Genomic DNA, 24,735 nt, shown 5'->3' on the forward strand with positions numbered 1-24,735 from the left:
ACTAACTGCGATACCCTTGAAGGTGAATTCCATCATTTTTTTTTTATTTCTGTATAATTCAGTGGTTTAGATGTAAACAAATTTATTCAGAGTGGTTTGTGTGAAATGGTTCATAGAGAAACTTACCGACTCTTTACAGTGGTGGCTATAGGAACCGGGGTCGCTATATTTCACATTTGTTGCTTTTGTCTCCCCCTAGTGACCAACAGACATACCTACAGTCTCTTATTGCACAGTGTCGGTGTTTGGTAAAATTATTGTTAGACAATGACATCAGGCAGTGAATTCATAACCATCTCATGTAATAACTTTCTGTGAGGGAGCTTTCTAGAGGTGGAGGTCTGGTTCCTATCACCACCACTGTGAACAATTCCGACTCTTAAGTTTCTCTAGAACAGAGCATTTCACACCAAACGTTATATACATTTTCACCATTTAATAATGCAGAACGTATGAAAAATCAGTGGAATTCTACTTTAATGAGTTACAGTTGCATCTCTCCAGAAAATTCAGCATGATTTATGTCATATAATCATGTGCTGAGCTCATGACTGTTGAACATTTGAAGGCGGTCTGATGTAAATCACATTAGTGTCCTTCTTTGGTCCCTGAAAGAAAAAAAATGACAAAAATGATATCGGTGCTCAACTCTCAAAAATAGGCCCTAACAAGCTAAACACTGTACCTATCTGTCCATCAAAGAAATGCCACTGAAACACTTAGATCAAAGCAGGACGTTGTCACTGAGGAGGAAATGTAATTTTCCTTGACTTACATGAAATTGGTCCAATGGTGAGAGATCTGTGGCTGGAGATGGAACGAGATGTTCTGGTCTGACACTTCTGAGGAGAGAGAGAGGACAGGATGGTCTATCATCAGCAGAGGAAAACAAGAAGTGATGACAAGCTCTTATAATGGAACACCTGTCTGACCACATGCAGGGTCAATTAAAGGAGAAAACATGCTGTAGTACGGAGCCCTGCTGGTGACATCCCATATAAATAAAAATAATGCGTGGCCACACCTTATTAACATGTGGGAATGAGATCCTAATGTGTGGCCACAACTTAGTAAGGCATGGGAATGAGATAATTAAGTTGTGCCCACCACTTAGTAAGGCGTGGGAACGACATCATGCCTTACTAAGTCGTGGCCACGCATTATTTTTATTTGTACAAGACGGGGCCACCAGCAGGGCTCTGTACTTTAAGCCAATTATGGTAAAATTATTGACGTCAGGCAGTGAACTCATAACCATTTCATGTAATAACTTTCTGTGAGGGAGCTTTTAGAGTGGACATCTGGTTCCTATCACCACCACTGTGAACAATTCTGACTCTTAAGTTTCTCTAGAACGGGGCGTTTCACACCAAACCACTCTGAATGACTTTGTTTACATATTATTTTAAAAAAAAATTCTGCTCAAATAAATGGTGGAAACAAGGTCAGAGTGGTGTGAAATGCTCTGTTCTAGTAAAACACCTCATATGTACATCTCCTGAGCTCCTTTCACGCTGGCTGTTTTTTATTATTATTCTTCATTCTATATTCTATTTATTGTATTTTATTTTAATTTTCCCTTAGTTCAACACTTGTTAATAGCCTGTGTGCTGTCTGATCTGTTTAGTATGTTACATGTCATACATGCACTTGCCAAGACAAATCCCTTGTATGTGTAACATACAAATTAAGCGATTCTGATTCAGATTGTGAAACTGAGTCAGAATTGTTCACAGTGGTGGTGATAGGAACCAAACATCTGAAGAGTTCCAAGGGCCATTTATCTTATATTTTTCTTGTATTTTATTATTTTCCCCACTGAGGTCCACTTATAATGTTTGTGTAGGTTCACATACCAAAAACAGTCATAATGTATTTTATATGACCATTTGACAACTTCACCTTACCCCTTAGAATTAAACAGGCTGTTTTGTTACTGTGCCTTTAAGCCTAACACATGGAAACGAGCTCTCTTCTGATTGTCTGCCCTTTGGAAGCAGTCAGGGCTGAAACACTCCTTATAACTTCAATTATAAATAGTGTTTCAAACCAAATGTGTTGGTTTTTGTGACATGACAACAACAGTGAATTCAAAATGGGGTATTTTTGCAGCTTAGTATGCACAGTAGGGATGATTTGGACTGGGGAACAAATGGTGTGTTTTGAAATATTAATGTACTACATTAACCCCTTAAAATCCCAGAATTATTACACACTAAGGCTTATTATTCATTAATTACAGGGACTTCAACGCAAACTGGCTGAACTGGTCTTAGATTATATAAGTGTGTAATAAAACTTTGGGCCTGTGAGGAAAAAAGCAAGGAAAATTCAGGTTTTCATGATATGGCCCTTTCAAATACATTAATCTTTACACAATAGGCACCAAATAAAACACATTTCTTTCGATTTATCACTATTTTACCTTTATCAACATCACATATACAACTCAGAAAACTCGTGTAGGTTCACTGGTGGTTTTGGATAGTGAATAAAATGGCTGTATTTGTGTTGTAGTCATGGCAACCCATGGTTCCTACCAAACCACTCTGAATGACTTTATTTATATCTCAGTGAATGGATTATTAAATTTTGAAAAAAGACCATTTACTTTAATAAGCAAATGGTCAGCATGCAGTAGTAGGTGCACTTCCTCCTTTGGACTGCTTATAACTAAACACATGATGAATAATATACACTATAGCTACCCCAGCTCAAGAACTTTAATCAGTGGGTCAGTTTGATAAGCCGTCTGTCCAGCTTTTGTTGCCTTTGTTGTATCAGCCGTGTAATGTTACTCTACATTACGCAATACTTGACTTGCTTTCTGAAAGCCTTTGATTTGTACTGTCCTCCAAAGCAGACATCATTCAAGATGGTATGTGCTGAAAGTTTGCACAAAACTGCAAAAGGTCTAACATGTTTTAAATATTTACTGAGGTTATCTGAACATCAGAACTTTGGTTTTGACCAACAAACCCTGCGTTTCATCAACTGTGTGTTCAGAGAGAGAGAGTGTGACATCATGTTGGATATGATGTATTGTTATGTACAATTATATGAATTTATCTGCTTTTCCATTTCTTCTCTTTAACATGTGCTGCTCTCACAGTACATACTACCTACGTTTGTACACTCTCCACTCACTCTGCACACCGATCAGGCATAACATTCTGACCACCTCCTTGTTTCTATGCTCATTGTCCATTTTATCAGCTCCACTTACTATATAGGTGCACTTTGTAGTTCTACAGTTACAGACTGTAGTCCATCTGTTACTCTGCATACTTTGTTAGCCCCCTTTTACCCTGTTCTTCAGTGCTCAGGACCCCCACGGACCCTCACAGAGCAGGTACTATTTGGGTGGTGGATCATTCCCAGTGTGTGTTGCACTGGTCCGAGTGGATCAGACACAGCAGTGCTGCTGGAACTTTTAAACACTGTGTCCACTCACTGTCCACTCTATTAGACACTCCTACCTTGTCAGTCCACCTTGTAGATGTAAAGTCAGAGACGATAGCTCATCTGCTGCTGTACAGTTTGTGTTGGTCATCCTCTATTCCTTCATCAGTGGTCACAGGACGCTGCCCACAGGACGCTGTTGGCTGGATATTTCTGGTTGGTGGACTATTCTCAGTCCAGCAGTGACACTGAGGTGTTTAAAAACTCCAGCAGCACTGCTGTGTCTGATCCACTCAGACCAGCACAACACACACTAACACACCACCACCACGTCAGTGTCACTGCAGTGCTGAGAATGATCCACCGCCTAAATAGTACCTGCTCTGTGAGGGTCCATGGGGGTCCTGAGCACTGAAGAACAGGGTGAAAGGGGGCTAACAAAGTATGCAGAGAGACAGATGGACTACAGTCTGTAGAAACAAGGAGGTGGTCATAATTTTATGCCTGATCGATATAAATATGTTTATTATATTTATACTTGCATATCTATATATTTTACCACTCCTTTACCGTCCTTCTGCATTTTATATGTAAATAATACTGTATTTTGCACTTCTGGTTAGATGCTGACTGCTTTTCATTGGCTCTGTACCTGTACTCCGCACAATTACAATGAAGTAGAATCTAATCTAATCTAATCTAATCTAATCTTTTGTTTGGAACAACGCTAACATTGCTAACAATCATTAGAAGTCAGCAGTCACCAAAATCTTTTCTGCACATAAACTTATCTTAACCCACTCAAAGTGCACCCAGCTCTTCATTAAGGTTTTGCAGACTTACTGATATGGTTTAGGACACAGTATGACTTACTGTGAGCTATAAAAATAAATAAATAAAAACCTTCATGGTGTAGCAGATTTTTTGCACTAAATGACAGAAATCGTGCACGTAATCCAGTGTCTATGTGACTGTTTCACATGCGTGCACACAGAGGGGAGTCAGATTGTGCAGGGGAGTGAAAATTCAACCCCTGTAGTCTAAAACGACTGCCCACAGCGTCCAGCTACCCAGTGACGTTAGGTCCAGCTCACAGTAAGTCACACTGTGTCCTAAACCAGCAAGTCTGCACCACCTTAATGAAAAGCTGGATGCAGCGTAGATTTGGGTGACTATTGACTTCTAGTGTTGGTTAGCATCTTTAGCCTCGTAGCTCCAGCGCTAAACTAAAGAAGCAACATTTGGACACTAAACATGTCTTGGCTGATCAACTACATCTATCCCTTTTGGGAATGCACATGGTGACCAGTGCTTTTCTGTGGAGATTATACAAGCTGTGTGTGCACAACTGAACACCTGTATCAGCAGTGGGTGCAGCTAAATAGCTGAATTCACTTATTAGACGGGCCGTCTGGGTCCACATGGTGTATGTATGAAAAGGATCCTTAATCAACTGAGTTGTAAGTGATCCTAGATGTTTTGCAGTAAACCTGGGCTACAATGATTAGAGAGATCAGCAAGATATTTACGCCTTTAAAGGGCAATTCCACCCATTTTTTAAAAAGAAATTCTGCATAATTAAATGGTTTAGATGTAAACAAGGTCATTGAGTGGTTTAGTGAGAAATGCTCAGTTCGAGAGAAACTTACTGAGTCAGAATTGTTCACAGTGGTGGTAAATAAAATGACTATTTGTGTTGTAGACATTGTGACCCCTGGTTCCTATCACCACCACTGTAAAGACATCTGAGTCAGTTAGTCTCTCTACAGTAAACAATTTCACATCAAACTGCTTTAAATTACTTTATATATACATACATACATCATCTAAACCGCTTAACCGTCTGGGTCGCGGTGGGGTGCTGGAGCCTATCCCAGCTGTCATTGGGCGGAAGGCAGGATACACCCTGGACAGGTCGCCAGTCCATCGCAGGGCAGACATACACAGTCACACACTCACTCACACCTAGGGGCAATTTTTAGCATGTCCAATCGGCCTGACTGCATGTTTTTGGACTGTGGGAGGAAACCGGAGTACCCGGAGGAAACCCACGCAGACATGGGGAGAACATGCAACCTCCACACAGAAATGACCCTGGTCACCCGGCCGGGAATCGAACCCAGGCCATTCTTGTTGTGAGGCGACAGTGCTACCCAGAACACCAGTCTAACGTGATAAGAATGGAATAATATGCTCTGATGTCCTTTTCCTGCCACATTCTAATCTAGTTGGAGCCTAACTGGATTAGTGCATTAGTGAAGTATCTGACCATACCGTGCTGCAGGACTCAGTGGTGCGGTCACACAGGCTGAGACGGCAGTGGAGGAACATGTCGTTATAGTTTCCTTCATAGAGGAAGAGCAGAGCAGTGAAGCGTGCTTGCAGAGACACCCCATTCTCAATCACCAGCACATCACGCGGGTCACTGGGACAACTGAAAAAACATGAATATTTTAAAATATTTAAAAAAAAAATGCCAGTAAAGCTGGTCTGTCCTGAGAACCAACAGACTAAAAGCTGTACTACAACAGATATCAAAGATATTATAATCAGATTATGAAATCCAGACTGTATGTAGTCTGTTATGACCCAATACTAAACAGGGCTTACCGGTTCTGAATAAGCAGATATCTCTCTGAGTTATCAGGGTTAGGCGTGTCTGTAATGGAGCACTCGTCCACAATCACAGCAAAGCGAGAAGCCTCCACCTCCTCTACGTTCACTCCCACATAGAGCGGAGCACCAACCGGCAGGACCACAGGCCCAGGGGGGTACACAGCCGTGAAGTTAGCATTTCGGTACAGGGACATAGAGGCACGGGCACCAGGGCCAACACCAACCAGACCCATCTCCTGCATTCTGCATAGCACAGAGCATAAGAGAATGTATTTTAATGGCACTGTACATTCACTGGCCACTTTATTTGAAACGTCTACCTTGTATTTCCACTGCTTGGCCACTTTATTACAAACACTTACTTTGTACTTCCACTCACTGACCACTGTATTAGAAACACCAACCTTGCACTATGAGTCTATGACACTATGACTGGCCACTTTATTAGAAACACCTACCTTGTACTTCGACTCACGGGCCACTTTATTAGAAACATAAATCTTACAGATTCACAACAAAGGTGTACAATTACAGAAACCTATACAATGCTGGGTTGAGAGTGGATCCCCACTCAAAAAAATCCAGCCAAGAGCTGCTCTGTGGTCAGAAACTGACCACTGGTGAAAGGCTACAGGAAGCCTAACACAAACTGTACATCAACAGATCTAACTGTGTACATCTAACTGCGCACCAACAAGGTAGAGCCACAAGGGAGGGGCTCTAATAAAGTTATGAAAATAAGCACTTAAAGGGGAATTCCACCATTTTTTCGTTGCTAAATGAAGTCACTCAGAGTCGTCTGGTGTGAATTCGTTCATTGTAGAGAAAATTACAGACTCAGCTTTCTTTACAGTGGTGGTCATAGGATGTCCTTAACACAAATTTAGCCATTTTATTTGCTATCCAAAACCACCAGGACTCCACATGTGTCTTCTGAGTGTTTATATGTAATGTTGATGATGGTCTAATAGTGATATATTGGAAATGAACTGGTCATTCAGAGTGGTTTGGTGTGAAATGCTCTGTTTTAGAGAAACTGCGATGTTGTTCGCAGTGGTGGTGATGGGAACCAGCTGTCTAAAGAGTTTAATGCCTCTAAAAACTCCCTCTCAGAAAGTTATTAAATTAAATGGTTATGAATACACTGCCTGCTGCCTGAGACATTGTTTTATAATAGTTTTGAGATAATCTTTTTGGCTAAAACATGAACAGTAAATTTCTGTACTACAAACTATTTCACATCAAAACACTCTGAATCACTTTATTAACATCTTGACGATGGAATTTCCCTTCTAGTATTTAACACAGTGAGACATATATGGGTTAAAATATTCAAAAGATAAATAGCTAAATTAACTTAGTATTAGAAAATAATATCACAGCACAAACTAATGGAGAGAAGGTGGGAAATGGACGTACGAGAGGTAGGGTCTCACTGCGATGTCCATGCTAATGCGGGAGTCCAGGGGGTAAACACAGGAGAAGGGAAAGCCCGTGGGCAGTGAGAATACGCTGTTGTTTGCAGGGTAGAGGAACAGGGTGTTGGAGTAGACAGCGTGTGTACTGTTGATCTGTGGAAGGAAAACAATAAAAAAATTGTTTCATCTTATAGTCAAGAAAACACATGCACATTCTGTTGCTCTCAGTTTGGTTGCAGTTGTTGCTGCAAAGGGTAACACAACCAGTTAAGTTTAGGGGGTCAATTGCTTTTTATTTCTTCGTTCAATAAATGAAATTCTCATGTCTTGTGCTACATTTTGTATGATGATCTGGAACCATTTAATGGGACAAATATGCAAAGACAGAGGAAATCAGGAAATCAAATTCTTTTTCACAGCACTGTATCTGGTAGTTTTCCTGCTCTCACACCTAATTCGACTCATCGGGTAATTATTAATCTCATTGTGACCGCAGTCAGATGTGTCAGAGGGGGGCAAACAGAGAGAAAAGGAAGCCGGAGTTCTGACCTTCAGCACGTTTCCGCACACGGCTGCTCGGCTCTGCACCTCGTACCACACGGTGCCGTTCACCAGCCGCTGGGCCATGCAGGTGGGGTCCGCCAGGTGACCCGAGGTCATGTTGAGAGCATTGGGGCCTCTGTGGACAGCTGGCACACCAATTCTCATCATGGTCCTGTTACAAACCAGCTGAGGGACAACAGCCGTAGGCGGCTCTGAGAAGGAAACAGCAGAGGGAAGTATTAATGTTGAGTAGTTCTCAGATCTGTAATGTGACGCGCAAAGCGGAGCATAAACAAACACGGGGTAACATTAAATGGAAGTTCATAAATAGGTTCATCTTGTATCCGCATGGTATCTTCATCTGTGAATTTCGACTGCAATATGACAGTTTTCCAGATGCACCTGTTTTTTTAATTGTAAGTGTTTTCAGTTACTGGGTTGTGTGTATGAGTCATAGAATTTACTTTTGTTTTACTTACCCTCTGGTAAAATTGTAGTTATTCTGTAATATATATATATATCATATATCATAGAAGTAACTCACAGTGAGAGCTAGCCAGGCTAAAGTACAGCCTCCACACAGTGGCGTTAGTTTAACATAGTGTTACAAATTATACTCAACAATAATAGAAAACAATGAGAGATGTCTGATAAATTAAAAACAGTTAACTTTTTGAAAGTTTATGCATGGATTGATCAAAAAGGTGCTATACATACTATAATCCTACAATTATATGTAAAATATAGTTATATAATATAACATACATCCACATAAATATATATATATATATATGTATATATATATATATATATATATATATATATATATGTGTGTGTGTGTGTGTGTGTGTGTGTGTGTATGTGTGTGTGTGTGTATATATTTATATATGTATGTGACATATATATATAGAATGTGACAAATGGAATTTGTAGAAAAACAAAGGATCAGAAGTTTTGCAGCGTTATATAGTGGACCTATAAGGTAGACAGAGCTCATAAAGTGGACAGTGAGTGCAGATTAGATATAGTCTATGTTATGTTAGATTGTTATGCTAGATTATACACAGAGTAAACAAACTGTTTACCTTCACAGATCACTCCAGCGTCCTCATAGTGACCGCAGTTGTGATTCTCAAAGCCGTTGTGTTTGCACTGGACCAGGTAGGCCTCTGTGCCTTGGCACTGCGTGTTGTCCATCCAGATGGGGCCACTCCCGGGACCGAAGCGCCCGTTGACAGGAGCAGCCAGAGCCTTCCCGCACCCCAGCTGCCGACACACCACCGCTGCAGCGTTCATGTTCCAGTCATCATCACAGATCGTGCCCCAGCGACCGCTGTGGTACAGCTCCACCCTGCCCTCACACCTGTTACTGCCTCCGGACAGACGGACAGGGTCTGAAGACAGGGAGGTTCAGAAAGGTCAGTACTGTATTTAAAATAATGTAGTTAAAGAAGTGCTGGGCAACAGGCCTGCACAATTTAGCGATTTACTTTCTGATTCAACTTGTAATGACCCGCTACGGGGAACTCTGGGGAACTGACTCTGGAAGTGTGGCTATGCAGATGGCCACATGCAAAGGCTCATGGTAAGCATGCAACTATTTGTGTTGTTTAACTGTTGTCTGTTAGTTTAAGTTATATGTAGGTGTTATTTGTGATATTCTGTGTCGGGGTATTTGTGTTGGGGGTTGGTCACCGTTAGGGTAAAGCATGTGGCTAATGGTGCCTTCCCTCATTGTTCTAGTGCTCTGTATGTGCCTTTCTGCTGCTGGGTTTGATAAAGAGCATTTGACAGAACAGAATCATGCCCCCCTCTGTGTCTTACTGTCCGACAAAGTCACAAAGCAGGACAACACCAAACTATTCTGGTCTCTGGGCCACCACAACCAGAGTTGTCCACCTCTGCTTTAAAGGAATAGCTTAGCAAAGACTCAAATTTATGCTAATTTGCATGTGTAGCTTCTCTCTTCACTCCAAATGCAGTTGATCAGTCAACACATGTAGCTAACAAGTAACGGAAGTTTAAAATAACCAAAGCATCATATAAGTCAGTGAACACTCCTGATGTTGCTTAACCCCTTAACGTCCCAGGCTTATTACATACTAAGTAACTATTATTCAGTAACTACGGCGTAATATGACTTTTTAGCTATGTGACGTGCTTCGATACACAAGTCCTATAATATTCTGCATTGTTGTCTTTGAGATAACAAATTATTGTGTGAAAGTAAGTAACTTGTTATCTGAAGATAACAACTTTTGTTATCTCGAGATAACAAGTTACTTATTTTGTGATCTCAAGATAATAACTTTGTTATCTCGAGATAACAAGGTAATTAACACATTACTTCAAGATAACAACTTTGTTATCTTGAGATAACAAGATAATTAACTCGTTCTGTCAAAATAACAATCCAGAAAATTATAACAACCTTATGGTCTCTTTAGACTTCCATAATTTGACCCAACTGACTGAAATATTGTCTTGACAAAGTTGTTATCTTGAGATCACAAGATAGGTTACTTGTTATCTCATGATAATAACTTTTGTTGTCTCAAGATAACAAGATAATTAACTCATTTTCTCAACATAACATTGTTTGGCCCAACTGACTGAAATATTGTCTTGTCTGATTAATTATATTTGAGGTAAGAAATTGATCATTTATTTTCTGAACTGCGGCTTTAAAGGCTTCTTTTATAGACATTCAGTCTGAAAAATGATTCTGCATGATCAGTGTTTCTTAAAAAAATTATATTTTTAAATTCTACACTAGATCTTTCAACATAAATTGTATTTTGACTAAAATGCTTAATTCATTGTCCAGTCAGAGTGAGACTTTACTTAAACTCTTTATATAGAGAATGTAATGTCTGCCTGTTGTGGTTGTTCCTCAGTTGAACTACGCGTTGTTTTCTTCAATAACATTGATGACATATATTTTGATGGAAATGTGTGTGAAGTGAACAGGATTTTTGTCCTTGTAGGTGACTGAGCAAGTCCACATTTTAAATTAATATGGTTAGTATAGTCTTCTATATTAGTGTAGTCACATTTATAAGTTAGTGTAGTTATTGTATTTAAAGGCTGTTGTTTATTGTATCAGTTGTACAGAACTATTTGATATGGAAAAAAAACTACAGCCATCTGTTTTATCTCAGCATGGCCATATTTGTGGAGAGGTATGAGCTGTTTTTCACAGCAGGGGGTTCTCTCCCCTCCACTTTCACCTCTCATTGCTCACTAGCAGCTCAACCCAGAGTCTTAACATTTCACACACAGAGAAAGGGTGGTGTCCTAGTTCATCTGATAACAGAGTTACAGGAAGAAATGTTTTATTTGTTAATATTAATGAAAAATATCCAAGTCGATTCCTGGATTTGTAAATGATTAAATGTGAGACTAAATATTATCTTGTGTTGTTCACAGTACAGGAACTTTGGGATGTGCTAAAAGCTCACCTTGAGTCTGGCATGTCCAGGTGATCTTGTCAGCGCTCACACAGGAAGTTCCCTCTCTGCATGTTGCACACACCTTGGTGTTGGCATCTAACCAAAGACAACAACAAGGACTTGGTGAACTTGAGCGGCTCATGAATGTAAACATTTACTCTTTTTTAATCATTATTTATTCAGGATACAGCTGCTGAGAATGTGTAACTTGGTGTTAAGGGCAGGAACCTCAGAGCTGTCAATGCATACGGTTCAGATTAGGTTTGAACCACCAGCCCACTGACCCCCAAACAGCCAAACAGATCATTACTGAGTATGTGCACTACTGTACAAAATGTACTTTTCACATAAATAACTTTTGAATATAAAATACTAATGTATCGCAACTGTTGCGACAAAACCTCATATCTGTTTTTTTGTTGTTTTCTGTTTTTGAGAGTTGCTCTTTGCATTGTATTAAAATTGCATGATGAACGGACCAATAGAAATGCTCCAAAATGACTTGGATTAAATTAATTCTCCATTAACTTCCATTAAAAGTTAAGCAAGTTTTTTACTTCTCCTATAAGTTATAGTTACCTTTTTGGAAGTATAAAAAAGTTTTGTTACAGAAACTAAAAATTTCAATAACATATATGAGGTGGACTGGTGGCCTGTCCAGGGTCTTCCGCCCTATGACCGCTGAGATAGGCTCCAGCTCCCCCCCACGACCCAGAAGGATAAGCGACTTGGAAAATGTGCGTGTGCGTGTGTGTGTGTGTGTGTGTATGAGGTGAAAGTTTGTTGTTTAAAATTATCATAATCAAACAAACTGATCTGATAAAACTGTCCGGTTTGTATAACTAGACACGTTTACAAGTTAATTGCTTCTGAGCTATTAATTCAATGATATTATTGTGCTAATAACTATCATAAACAGTAATATATATCTCTACATATACTGTTATAAATATGATGTGATATGTACATTATTTAATATACATGTGCCAGAAATGGTTCTTTGTACGGTGTTATAGAAGAACCACTTTTGGTTATCTAAAGAATCGATGTGAATGGATCTTTGGAAAACCATTTTTGCAATTGAGATGTGTGAAAGTGAAGAAGCTTTTTAAACCAACATCTACATTGTTAAATTGAAATGTGAGGCAGTCTGGATATTAACTTTGTCATAACTCAATGTAATACAGCTTTCTCAGTTATCCTACAGCTCTATTTATTATTCTGGACACATTTCTTCATCTTTCCTACTTACTCGTTTATCTAGTTTTAAATGATTGAGAACATTGACTTTTGAACGGCAGTGTCAGTTCAGAAGCTCACCGGCGGCGTAGGCTAGGAAGCACAGGGGCGGCTTGACAAACTTGTAGACGTAATAGTTTCCTGGACAGGCCTTGACGTGGATGGGGAACTCAAAGTTACAGCAGCCTTCCACCCAGCTCCCGCACACAGTGCCCTGCACCACGCCGTCTGAGTTAACAGGATGGGGGGTCTTCAGCCAGAGAGGGGAGTCGGTGCCACACATCCTGGGCTGGATGCACCTCTCAGGCATCTGCACGCTGACGCCATCCAGATACATCCTGTACCAGCCCTGTAAGCAGAGATGGAGATACCACAGATTTTCTTTCTGCTCCGATACTGAGTAACGCTAAGGCTAGTGGCAGCACAAACTCCAGCACTTGTGATTATTGTAAAAGCACACAATAAAAGGGCTAATCTTTGTGACTGATAAATGCAAACATCAGTAAAAACTTTAAAGTCTTTGCATCAGTACTAACTAAACATTGACCTGTAATTTTAATAATGATTATTAATTATTTTAATAACAATTGAGCAGAAATTGGTGTTCAAAAATGATGCATGTTAAATGACTGAAATATCCTGGTATTAGGCCTGATATCAGAATAGGCCTGGAAAACATCTGATGAAGGATCTGATATTACACCTTTACTTCTTTTTTCAGCATTAAATACAAATTCAGTTTAATTAAAACAAAAGTACACATTACTGCACTCTTCAAAATAAAGATGCCACAAAGGTTTCTTTGTGCAGTGCCACAGAAGAACCACTTTTGGCTTCTCTAATGAATGTTTTGATGGATAGTTTCTTAGAGAGGCATTGTTTTAAAGTTTTTTTAAAGTTTAAAGATCCTCCAAATAGCATAAAGGTTAAAAAGAGGTTCTACAGAGCCCTAAAATTGATAGCTTGAAGGTTATTTAAACCTTTAAAGGATATTTCACAAATATCTTTATCAAATGTGGGTTTTAGGGAACCAAAGTGGTTCTTCTAGGCCAGGGGTCGGCAACATGCAGCTCTTTTACTGCCCTGTTGTGGCTCAACAGCCAAATTAGATTTTTAGTAAAAATAAAATAATCCCGCTTTACAGTAAAATAAAGCTCTGCTGATCATTCAACACAGTTTAACAATAATTGGTCTTAAATGCTGGAGTTAATGTAGAACTGCTAATTCACCCTTTAACCCTGAAGGTTGGCGCACAAACTGCTGATCACCATAGCAACACAAACAACAATCTCGTCTAGCTAGTAGCTAACGAAATGGCAACGAGAGATTTAAGACGAACATCGATAATTTGGATATGAATGAACTTATTTGCATTTATAATCACTCCAGCTGGTTTCCTGATATGTTTAATCTGCAACGAGAAACTGACAAACACTAAAAAGTCATGAAGCTGAAGTCGCTTCTCATTCGCCAGCTTCTTGTTCTAATTTTTCCATTCCACCTTAAATGGTGCCTGAGGCGCCAGAATGTAAGTGCGGCACCATTTAAGGTGGAACGGAAGCTGGCAAATGAGAAGCGACTTCAGCCTCATAAAAAATCTAACATTGAGAGACACTTTACAAGAAACAAGAAACAAGAAAAGTTTCCTGCCAGAGATGTGAGAAAAGCAGTAGTGGCTACTTTTTAGCTACTTCTTGAAAAGTAGTGCACTACTTTTTAGCTACTTTCAAAGCACGATTGTCAGAATGTTTGTGAAGAATCAACAAAACTCAACAAAAACAACTGAATACAAACCAGACAATTTTGTGCAATTGTCTACTGTTAAAAATAAAACTGCTCCAATTTAAACATTTCAGCAAGATATTTACAGACATGACATTTAGAGTCCTTTGTTAAACTTCAGCAACACTTCAACACTTTTATCAGAGACCCTGGCTCTGCGGAGTACTATTAGTAATAGTCTATTATGAAAATGTTCTGTCCACTTTAGCTAAGGCAGGGGTCGGCAACACGCGGCTCTTTTACTGCCCTGTTACGGCTCCACGGCAGAATTAGATTTTTAGGTAAAATAATAATCCTCCTTTGCAGTAAAATAAAGCTCTGCTGATCGTTCAACACAGTTTTAACACTAACGGTCTTAAATGCTGGAGTTAACGTACAACTGCTAACAGGGCCGTAACTAGGATCAGATTTTTGTGAGGTCCATTTTACAGAAATGTTACTTACATCTGATTGTGATTAAAATAACTACCAAATATGAGTATTACAGCCACAATAAGTTTCTCCTTTTTTTTATTCAATCACTGCTCCTTTTTTACTCATCTATAACTGTTATGTACCCTTTTCTTTCATTTGTTCCCTCTTCATCCCTGTGTTTTTCCATAAAGTGCTATTAATGTTCCATGCACTTATTTGACTTCAATTGCCCTGTTTAAGTTTAATTAATCATTTAACTATTTATTTATGTTTAATTTCAGCTAAAAAAATACATTAAACCTACATTAAATCAGGCGATAGTTGATTTTGTTTCATTTACCGCTCTCTATCTATCTTTGCTTGTCTCTTTTGCATCTCTGTACTCACTGATTATTGTAAAAGCACACATTAAACATATATGTTATAAAAGGGCTGTCTGTACCAAAGCCCAGCTAGAGGGAAAGGCGGCTACTCATATAGTTAATGAGACATAATATAGTCTAATGTACCTGCTGACTTCTTAATGTTTGCTTCATGATACTATATCTTCAATATGCTGGTTAACAGTGAACTGTCTCATGTTGCTTGTAGGCTGTTATGAGTAGGTAACACTATATAACTTTAATTTCACATCTAATCTCTAATATAGCTGACTATGGAGCCTGTAGCCTAAACTGAGCAGTTACTGGAGCTGGACTAAAGCATGCTGAGTTGCCACATTACCAGCAGTCCAAGCAAAAAAATTGAATATAGTATTTTCATTTTACAATCTTAATGTGTTGATTGTGCTCATAAACTCTCAGCTAGCTACATTTTTGCCATAGCGATGTTATCTTATAGCATGTGTGCTGCATTCCTGAACATCTCAAGAAGTCAAAGTTACTCTGGTTCTCTGGGCTGTGTAGCATCTCGTACAGAGACAAACAGAGCAGGCAGTTCAGTCTATGGCCAAGCCACAGCTGTACTGAGGTCAGCTGAGAACCTCTCACTGCTCGCTGTTTCGTTTCATCACTTTTTGAATCTCATAAAACCCTGAGACACTTCTGAGGAGCTCGGAGTCTTAACGCTGGTTACGAACGCCACAGGTGCTGATTACTGAAGTAACTGCGGAGAGCAACAATTAATAAGCGGTGATTGGAGGGTTGAGAAAATAACGCGGAGCTTGGCAGATTTTGATTGGCCATAATTCAGTGACAGCGCTCACAGAGAACAAATCAAATTTCATATAAAAATGAGGCATAAGACACCTGTCCCCAGATTTAAGATGAACATCAATAATTTGGAGACGAATGGACTTATTTGCATTTATAATCACTCCAGCTGGGTTCCAGATACAGATTAATCTGCAACGAGAAACTGTCAAACACTAAGATATGAAGTCAGCTTCTCGTTCCACCTTAAATGGTGCAGCAGTAACATACATTATGGCTCCTCATGCACCATTTAAGGTGGAATGGGACAGGTCGAACAAGAAGCTGGTTAATGAGAATCTGACTTCAGCCAAGGAAAAACCTGAACGTTCAGAGACATTTTACATATTTATACATTATATAAGTTTCCTGACTGATGTGCGAGAAAGGTGGCTACAGCTGAGCTACAGCTTAAAGCAGAGCAGAGTAAGGCCCAATCCCATTTCACCCCTCGCCCCTACCACTTAGCCCTTAGCCCTCTGTTTTGCGCGTTCATGTCTAGGGGTAGGGTGTCCCAATTCTTGTTGAGATAGAGCAAAGTATTAGGGCTACATGGCCCTCCAAACGGAGGTTTTTCAGAGGCGACACTCCAAAAAGAGTGATATAAGGGCAAAAAGAAAAACCGGCAAGATGGCTGCGCGAGCGACCAAAGAAACCCACAAACGCGAGAATTTCTTCTGTTACAAAAAATACGATAACCATTATCTTAGTTTAATGTCGTTTCAATGTATTATGGTCCTTTTCTTCGTAATAAGCATAAAAAATCGCTAAAAGTATGCTAATGGCTCGGTAGCTAGCTAACTTTCCCGTTCCACCTTGAATAGTCCAGCAGTTTTGACGCCTGAAGTGCCAGAATGTAAATGCTGCACCATTTAAGGTGGAACGGGAAAATCTGAACAAGAAGCTGGTGAATATCTGACTTCAGCTTCATATCACCAAAGAATGATGGGCGATAGTAAATAATTGTCTTATACCACCTCTTTGAAAGCATAAGCATATGATGCCCAGCGGTGATGTTGCTGAACTTTTCCCTTCTCTCCCATAACTGCAGTCGGGCCGGGTCACCTACAGAGCAGGGCTAGTAGCTGTTAATGAAGCAGTGTTTTTTTGTTTTTTTTTTATGTGAGGGTCCCATTTCGTAGGGCAAGATTTCAACCACTACCCTTTGTAACTCCATTCCAAGGGGTTAGGGTGACACTCGAAAACAAGGGGTGGGGATAAAAAGAAAAAATTGGATTGGGCCTAAGTCAGCGTTTTCGTTTATATGATGTTTTTTTATCCTATACTAGCACATCAGCACACACTGAGACTAATTTACAGCCAAGACGGTAAAATGAATATGAAATGCTTTGGTTGCGACCCCAGAGCTAAGCCTGTAAGGGGTGGTCAGCGCGTGGGGGCGGCGCATGACCGTTTGCTCGAGCTCTCCACGGCTCAGTCAGGATTGCACAGTCACCACCAGCCCAGTTAAAGGCCGCGTTCTGTGGTTCAGATTTTGCGTGGATCGCCTGAGGAAATTGTAGCAAAAACTATCGTTAAAGCTACACAAAAATTTGTAGGCGCTACAGCTATTAGCTACAAAAATATGTAGCTAACTACAAAAAGTAGCGCGCTACTAAGCTACTCCCCCATCCCTGAGTATGGATCAGTCTATTCCTACCTGCCAGTTCACACCCATGTCACAGTGCACTGTGCCATTCGTCTTGAAGTCCGTGGAGCGCCACGCATCTTCCAGGATGGTGTAGTGTTGGCACGGGTCGGCGCATCGGGCAACCCCGTTGACAGTGATGCAGTCCTGGCCCAGGTTACAGACCGCTTGCCCACAGCTGAACTGGACCAGGCGCGGGTTTGAGACTGGGTTGGCGTTAACCTGCGGCAGCAGACAGGTGAATGATCCGGGCGTGTTTGCACACATAAGTGGAGCAACACACGGACTCTGAGGGGCAGAGCACTCATCGATGTCCACGCAGCCCTGCTCAGCTGACCAGCGATAGCCAGCCGGGCAGCAGGAGGCTCTGGCTGCGCTGCAGGTGGTGGTGTTGTAGCAGGACATGCCGTCTCCGGAGAAGCCTTTAGTGCAGGAGCAGTTGGAGGAGTGCTGAGAGGAGGCGGCCTGACCGGCCTTCAGTATGGGAGTGCAGGATGCCCACTTGTGGCACGCATCGCAGGACGTTACCACAGAACCTAAAGAGGACAATACATGGGCACAGAGAGTCAGAACTACCGAACCAGGTAACACAGTGATGAAAAAGAAGTCTAAATATTAAAGGAGAACCTCAGATTCTGCCACTCATACTAATCAGCCACCTTTTGAAGCTCTATTTTAATGGAACAGATTAGCTGGAAATCAAACAAGGATACATTCTTTAAGATGAGGCACATATCTTAATCAGTTCTGCGGCACTCTAGTACTTCATAAGTGGTCAGTTTCGAACCACAGGATCATTGTTGGTTGGATATTTTTGGTTGGCGGACTGTTCTGAATTAGATTAACATACCTGGTCTTTACAGATAGATAGATAGATAGATAGATAGATAGAGAGATAGATAGATAGAGAGAGAGAGAGAGAGAGAGAGAGAGAGAGAGAAAAGATATGTGTTACTAAGCATTTACTAACCTGAGACATAAGAAGTGAAAGCTGTGATGAAAAACAGCCCCAGGATCAGCTGAGATGCCGTCATGATTGTGGTTTTTCGGTTCAGTAGTCACTCCTGCATTAAATGAGAAATAAAACGTCAACAACACAGATAAGAGATTGTTCTTTGAAATTATTAGCATAATCAAACAAGCTAATCTGATAAAACTGCCCTGATTATACAACCAGATATAATCACAAGAGAATTGCTTTTATTATTTCAATGACATTACTGTACCAATTACTATTATGAACATACATACATACATACATCATTTAAACCGCTTATCCTTCTGGGTCGCGGTGGGGTGCTGGAACTATTATGAACAGTAACATATAATTCTAAATACACTGTTATCGATGTGGTGTGATATGTACTTTATTCAAAAAAAGGTGCCAGGAAAAGTTCTTTGCATCGTGTTATAAGAACCATTTTTGCGAATGAGATGTGCTTTTTAAAGCAACCTCCACACTGTAAAAAATAATAAATAAAGAAATAAGAAATAAGAAAGAAAGAAAGAAAGAAAGAAAGACAGAACGAAAAAATGGTGTAATTATTCACTCGCCTGCCCAAAAATTTTGGGAAATGTGATTTAAGTGAACTTCTAATAACAGTTAACACAACAAGAATTATTTATTTAACCCTTTTAACTTAAAATGCCTAGTTTGTTATTTTCAGTGCAGTGGTTGAGATGTAAACAAAGTCATTCAGAGTGGTTTGATGTGAAATGGTTCATTGTAGAGAAACGTACAGACTTCTTCTATACAGATTTCTTTACAGTGGTGGCGACAGGAACCAGGGGTCACAAATATGGCCATTTTATTTACTATACAAAACCACCAGTGCACCTACACATGTGTCTTGAGTTTTTATGTAGAATGTTGATGACGGTAAAATAGAAATAAATATGAAAACATATGTTTATTAATTATTTTTTATTATTTTGCCTCACAACACCCTGCATGTATCTCTCCACCATGAATATAATCAAAAGAAATACCTTGCAGGACAAAATCTTCTCTCAGTAAATATCGTAAAAAGTGTCTTAGGCATCAGGGAGTGTATTGATAACTACTTTCTGTAATAACTTTCTGTGAGGGACTTTTTAGAGGCATTAAACTCTTCAGACGTCTGGTTCCCATCACCACCACTGCAAACAATTCTGACCCAGTAAGTTTCCTCTAGAATGGAGCACTTCACACCAAACCACGCTGAATGACTCTGCTTACATCTTAATGATGTAATTATGCAGATATTTTGAAAAAAAAAAATCAGTGGAATTTCCTTGTTTACTGCAGATAAATAGTTTTAAAAACTTGCTTAGGTACCCAAGACCTTTAAAAAGTACTGTATATCAATCAATCAATACACCTTTATTTCGACTCTTTACATTGAGGGTCACCCTCATTTACAATATAGTCGAGCAAATTTCAAGGGATTGGAAAAAGGTGAAATTAAATTTACCAACTAAAACAAATGAAAATCATCAAGACAAAAAGATGTATTAAAATAAATATGTATAAAAAATAAAACAAAAATAAAAAATAACAGCTTAAAATGAAAGCAAGCATAAAATATAAAATATCAACAAAATATAGAATAAGAACAATTAAAATGAAATAACCAGCACAGATAGTAAGTATATTTTATCAATAATCAAATTATTTACTAGAATAAAACAGTAAAAGAATTAACATCAAATAAAACAGTTGCAATATAATAATAATAATAATAATAATAATAATAATAATAACAATAATAATAATAATGGAAGTGACTTACCCGTCAGTGGAGCTGTCTGTCACCGCTGTGCCAGCCTGCTGTATTTATATGACCACTGAAGCAGGGTGGAGGCTTACTGGACAAAGACTTACTGGACAAAAGGGGTTAATTAGTAATTATTTAAACTGTGATGTAAAGAGGCTCCAGTCATGGTCAGGAAAGTGATCTATATCAGTGCACCTTGTGTCAATATGCAGATGTAAGTCAGTGTTGATGGTCTTAATGCCTTTCCCTCACAGCAATCAGTCCATCAGAGTGGCACAGTCACAGCAAAACGCCTTTCACTCTCGCTCTGCACTGACACATCAGACTAACCTTCTGTCAACACACTTATCCGCAGCTCATTGTGCTGTCGCACACTTTGAGATGGACTCAGACGCCATCCTAGCCAACTTTTTCACCTCTTGGCCCTCTGAAACATTTCTTCCTTTTGAATAATGCCATGGACAATAGCAGAACAAGAGAAGGTGTGGCTGTTTAGAATGATCTGAAGGTTTTAAAACAACTGTTGGGGATCTTGGTGCTAATAATGAATCATGTTAATTATTAATATTCCTGGTCATTCCACAAGACTTAATCCAGGCACAGACATAAAAAGTAATATGAGGTCATGGGCTTTTAAGTAACGTCAATCCAGCTTGTAAGGATTTACTTTTCACATGAGTGCTTTAACAACTTTTTTGCTTCTAACCTATCACCAAATATCGCCAAGATTACATACAAGTAAAAACAAGAGTTTCCCGAACGTGAGCTAAAAAAATGCTTAAAAGCTACAGAGAAAATGGTTCTGCTAACAACCACCTGGAAGACCCGGTAGACCCCAAAACTGCCCCCATCAGATAAACAGCACTTAAAGCTTTCATCTTTGAGAGAGAGGAGAAAATCAAGCTGCTTCAGATCTGAAAACATCCACAGGTGTTTCTGTCCATCCTTCCACTGTGAGAAGACGACTCAGCGCTGTGGGTCTGAAAGGATGTGTAGCTGTTCAAGAAGAACCTCACTGAGAAAAGGAGACGGACACATCAAACAAAGAAGCTAAACGATGGACTGACCACCCCAGAGTCCAGATCTCAACACCACTGAATGTGTTTCGGATTACAGTAACACTTTATTTGGAGTGGTCCTTTGTAGATGATCAATAAACTAAACATATCAGTGAAGTAGCTGTAGTGAAGCGTCTGAATACACTGAAGTAAATATCTTGTAGATGTTCTGTTGATACATTACTTACATCAAGTAGATGTGTTGTTAATGTGACTTCTATTAAGCAAAACCTAACCTTACCAACCTTACCCAACACCTAATCCTAACCCTAACCTTAACCTCAACCCAAAACCTAATCCTAACCCTAACCCTGGCCCTAATCCTAACCCTCATATGTTTTTGACATGTTACTGAGAGTCTGTTGATCGTTTGTTTCATCTAAAAAGGACCACTCAAAATAAAGCGTCATCAGGATTACTTGGATGGTGAGAAGCAGAAAGTGCTAAACCAACTTCTAAGACTGAACTTTGAAGATGGGGAAAATATCCCTGCAGAAAACTGAAATCAGGTCTACCGAAAATAATAGTGTGGATACGGTCTATAGTTAAAATTTTGATATTGTATTTATTTGTTGAGGCTTCTGTGTAATTTTTTCTTTTGATTAGAAATGACATAAATGAAGGATGGTCTCTGACCTTTGCACAGTACTCTAGTTCTATTGTATTATGTATGCATAATACAATATAACTACAGAACTATTATTAATTTTATTATTTATATTTAAGGAGCCATGAAAATGTCAAGATATGACGCTGGGAAGGACACTGCACCAAATTAAATACCCCGTATTCAGAACACAATATAAAATGCGCAGGTCTTTTGTCTCGTATCCCTGTTCTTAATGTGTCTGTGTACTTTTGTATTTTACGTTTTTCACCTCACAATACGCTGCTTTGAGAGAGGTGTGTCTCCTTTTGTCTGGAAGCTTGTGAGAGTGATGAGTTGTTATCGATGTAAGGCCTGACTATAGCAACATGCTGACAGCATGTTGTAAATGGGAGTAAAGGAAGTTCCTGTTGCATTCCAGCGACATGAAAATGCTCCTTAATCTGTACTTGAGATATGAAAGTGAGAAGACTTCCTTGTAATATGTGTCAGTAAATGTGATGCTCATTAACTGTCAGAGATCAACACTCTGGGTTGGGTTCCCAGACATGGATTAAGCCTAGTCTCGGACTAAACTGCAGTGCCAATGGTGAATCTCCATCGGAAGTTTTATTTAGTCTAGGTTTAGGCTTAATCTTGGTCTGGGAAACTGGTCTTTGGTCTTTTTATGCATACTAGACTGTACTGTCAAATTGCTCAGAGGTGCAAATTTGGTCTGATAAGTGTGGGGGATGGGCATCAGGAGGCAGCAGCCACATATAGTAATGTAATCGTAAAAATAAGTGAACAAAGCATGTTTACAATTGCAATTATCCTATTTGATGTTTAATGTCTTGTATGCAAATATTAAAACACTAAAACTATATGTCTGATTTGCATGTTGTGATTTTGTTTTATCAAAATACCTCAGCAGTCATAGATGACAAGTAAGCAGAAATAAGAAAGTATATCAATAAGTGTTATGGCAAAAGTCAACTAATGGTCACAGTACAGTAAATACATGTACACACCCAAAAAATGCATTTGTAACACAGATGGCAGGTTAGTGCTTCTTTCATTTTGTCATTGCTGACTAATAACAAAATGACACAACAATAAATGTTATTTTTAATTAGAGTTTTAAAATGTATGGAAGCGATTGCAAATATCTAGCTGCTCTTTCACAACTCATCCATTCAGCCATATGCAATAGTTTCAACACCCAGAGACAAATTATGTGTTTTGTCGATTTTCTAATCAGTTAAGAAAATTTTTTTCTGTTTCCTCACCTATTTTTCTGTTAATTTCACAATTTTTATTTATTTGCTGAGTTTAACACATTGGAAAAAAATTAACCATAAAATATAAAATATACTATAATCTTTGCACAGGCCACATTTTATGTTTTGTTTATTTCCAATATGTGAAATAAACAGTAATTATGTATTAAAATGTGCAGAAGTGTGTTCTCTGTAGAGGCTGTTTTAACCCTCTACTGCACACATTATGAAAGCAATTTAAAAAATATTCAATTCACTTTTCTTGAATAAAATTATTCTTGATTTATTTTTTCAGACCCTATTATTAAATTGAAAAACATTTAAAAATAAACAAATGAAAAGATGTGTGCAGGGGTCCTTTTGAAGTATGTTGCCTTGAGGCAACATTGTGCGACAATGAGAAGAAATGATATAGAGCTGAGTTCCCTGAAGTGGTGAGATCTGGCTTGTGACTGGCTAAATCCATTCCACTGTCGCACAATGTTGCTTCTAGGCAACAAACTTACTTCTTCAAATTCTCATAACAAAAAAATGTAAACTGAATGTTAAATGTTCCCACTAAGAGATATTATGACTAAGCACATGCTTTTTATTGACATACTCAAACTCTTTCCTTTATTGTTAAGCCTATTGTTGTCTTTAAATATGTATAACGATATTGTAAAGTTAGGAAAATGAGTTTGTTGCCCTGAGGCAACATCGTGCAATAGAGGGTTAACTTATTTTCACATGAAATTTGACCAGAGACGCCCAAAGTTCTGCAAACAACTGTGTGCAGTGGACCTATAGGGTAGGTGGAGCTCATAAAGTGAAGAGTGACTGTAGATTAGATATAGTCCAGGTTATGTTAGATTATAAAGAGTAAACAAACTCTTTACTTTTACAGATCACTCCAGCGTCCTCATAATGACCACAGTTGTGGTTCTTAAAGCTGTTGTGTTTGCACTGGACCATGTAGGCTTCGGCTCCCTGCCAGTGCATGTTGTCCATCCAGATTGGGCCCCTCCCAGGACTGAAGCACACATTGACTGGACCAGTGAGAGCCCACCTGCACCCCAGCTGTACAAAACATGTCAAACGTTTGAACACAACTGTGAGCTATGTACTTTTTCTGAAATCACCCTGCAACCAGCCAAAAATGCAGAATTTTTAAAAATGGAGGGACATGTCCCCCACGCCACAGAAGAAAGTTTTCTAATTGATCTGAATGTTTGGCTAAAAAGTGAGTTTTTTTATATTAACCTATTTAAATCCCAGGCTTTGTAATCCCATGACAGTATTTTGGTCACATGGAGTGACTGAAATGATTAAATTAGTAAAAATCTTTTGCCTAATTTGATACTAAATAAAA

At 39.2% G+C, this 24,735-nt stretch overlaps 1 protein-coding gene across 2 annotated transcripts; it reads right to left on the reverse strand.

The window, feature by feature from the left end:
* Nucleotides 1–460: 460 nt before the first annotated feature.
* Nucleotides 461–20,719, reverse strand: LOC118817614 (pancreatic secretory granule membrane major glycoprotein GP2-like). Of its 2 annotated transcripts, none has more exons than XM_036584443.1 (12): nt 20,476–20,719; nt 18,675–18,768; nt 17,717–18,240; nt 12,752–13,019; nt 11,441–11,527; nt 9,065–9,373; nt 7,986–8,191; nt 7,438–7,589; nt 6,013–6,261; nt 5,677–5,836; nt 776–842; nt 461–608 (listed from the first exon to the last, which is right to left on the reverse strand). In XM_036584443.1, exons 2-12 carry the CDS (start codon nt 18,736–18,738, stop codon nt 589–591), a joined length of 2,106 nt encoding a protein of 701 aa, XP_036440336.1. In that variant the 5' UTR covers nt 18,739–18,768; nt 20,476–20,719; the 3' UTR covers nt 461–588. The 2 variants fall into 2 exon arrangements, with proteins under 2 accessions (XP_036440336.1, XP_036440335.1); XM_036584442.1 differs by lacking the exon at nt 20,476–20,719 and adding an exon at nt 18,964–19,009.
* Between the last annotated feature and the right edge of the window lie 4,016 nt (nt 20,720–24,735).

Source organism: Colossoma macropomum, unplaced genomic scaffold (genome assembly GCF_904425465.1).
Source record: "Colossoma macropomum unplaced genomic scaffold, Colossoma_macropomum, whole genome shotgun sequence".
Taxonomy (NCBI): Eukaryota; Metazoa; Chordata; class Actinopteri; order Characiformes; family Serrasalmidae; genus Colossoma; species Colossoma macropomum.

Coding starts and splice junctions, on each gene's coding strand:
- LOC118817614 (XM_036584443.1), bottom strand. CDS start 18,738: ATGACGGCATCTCAGCTGATCCTGGGGCTGTTTTTCATCACAGCTTTC. Junction 11,528..12,751: donor CTTCCTAGCCTACGCCGCCG/GTGAGCTTCTGA, acceptor GTCTTTGGTTAG/ATGCCAACACCAAGGTGTGT. Junction 8,192..9,064: donor CGCTGGAGTGATCTGTGAAG/GTAAACAGTTTG, acceptor TTTCCTTCTCAG/AGCCGCCTACGGCTGTTGTC.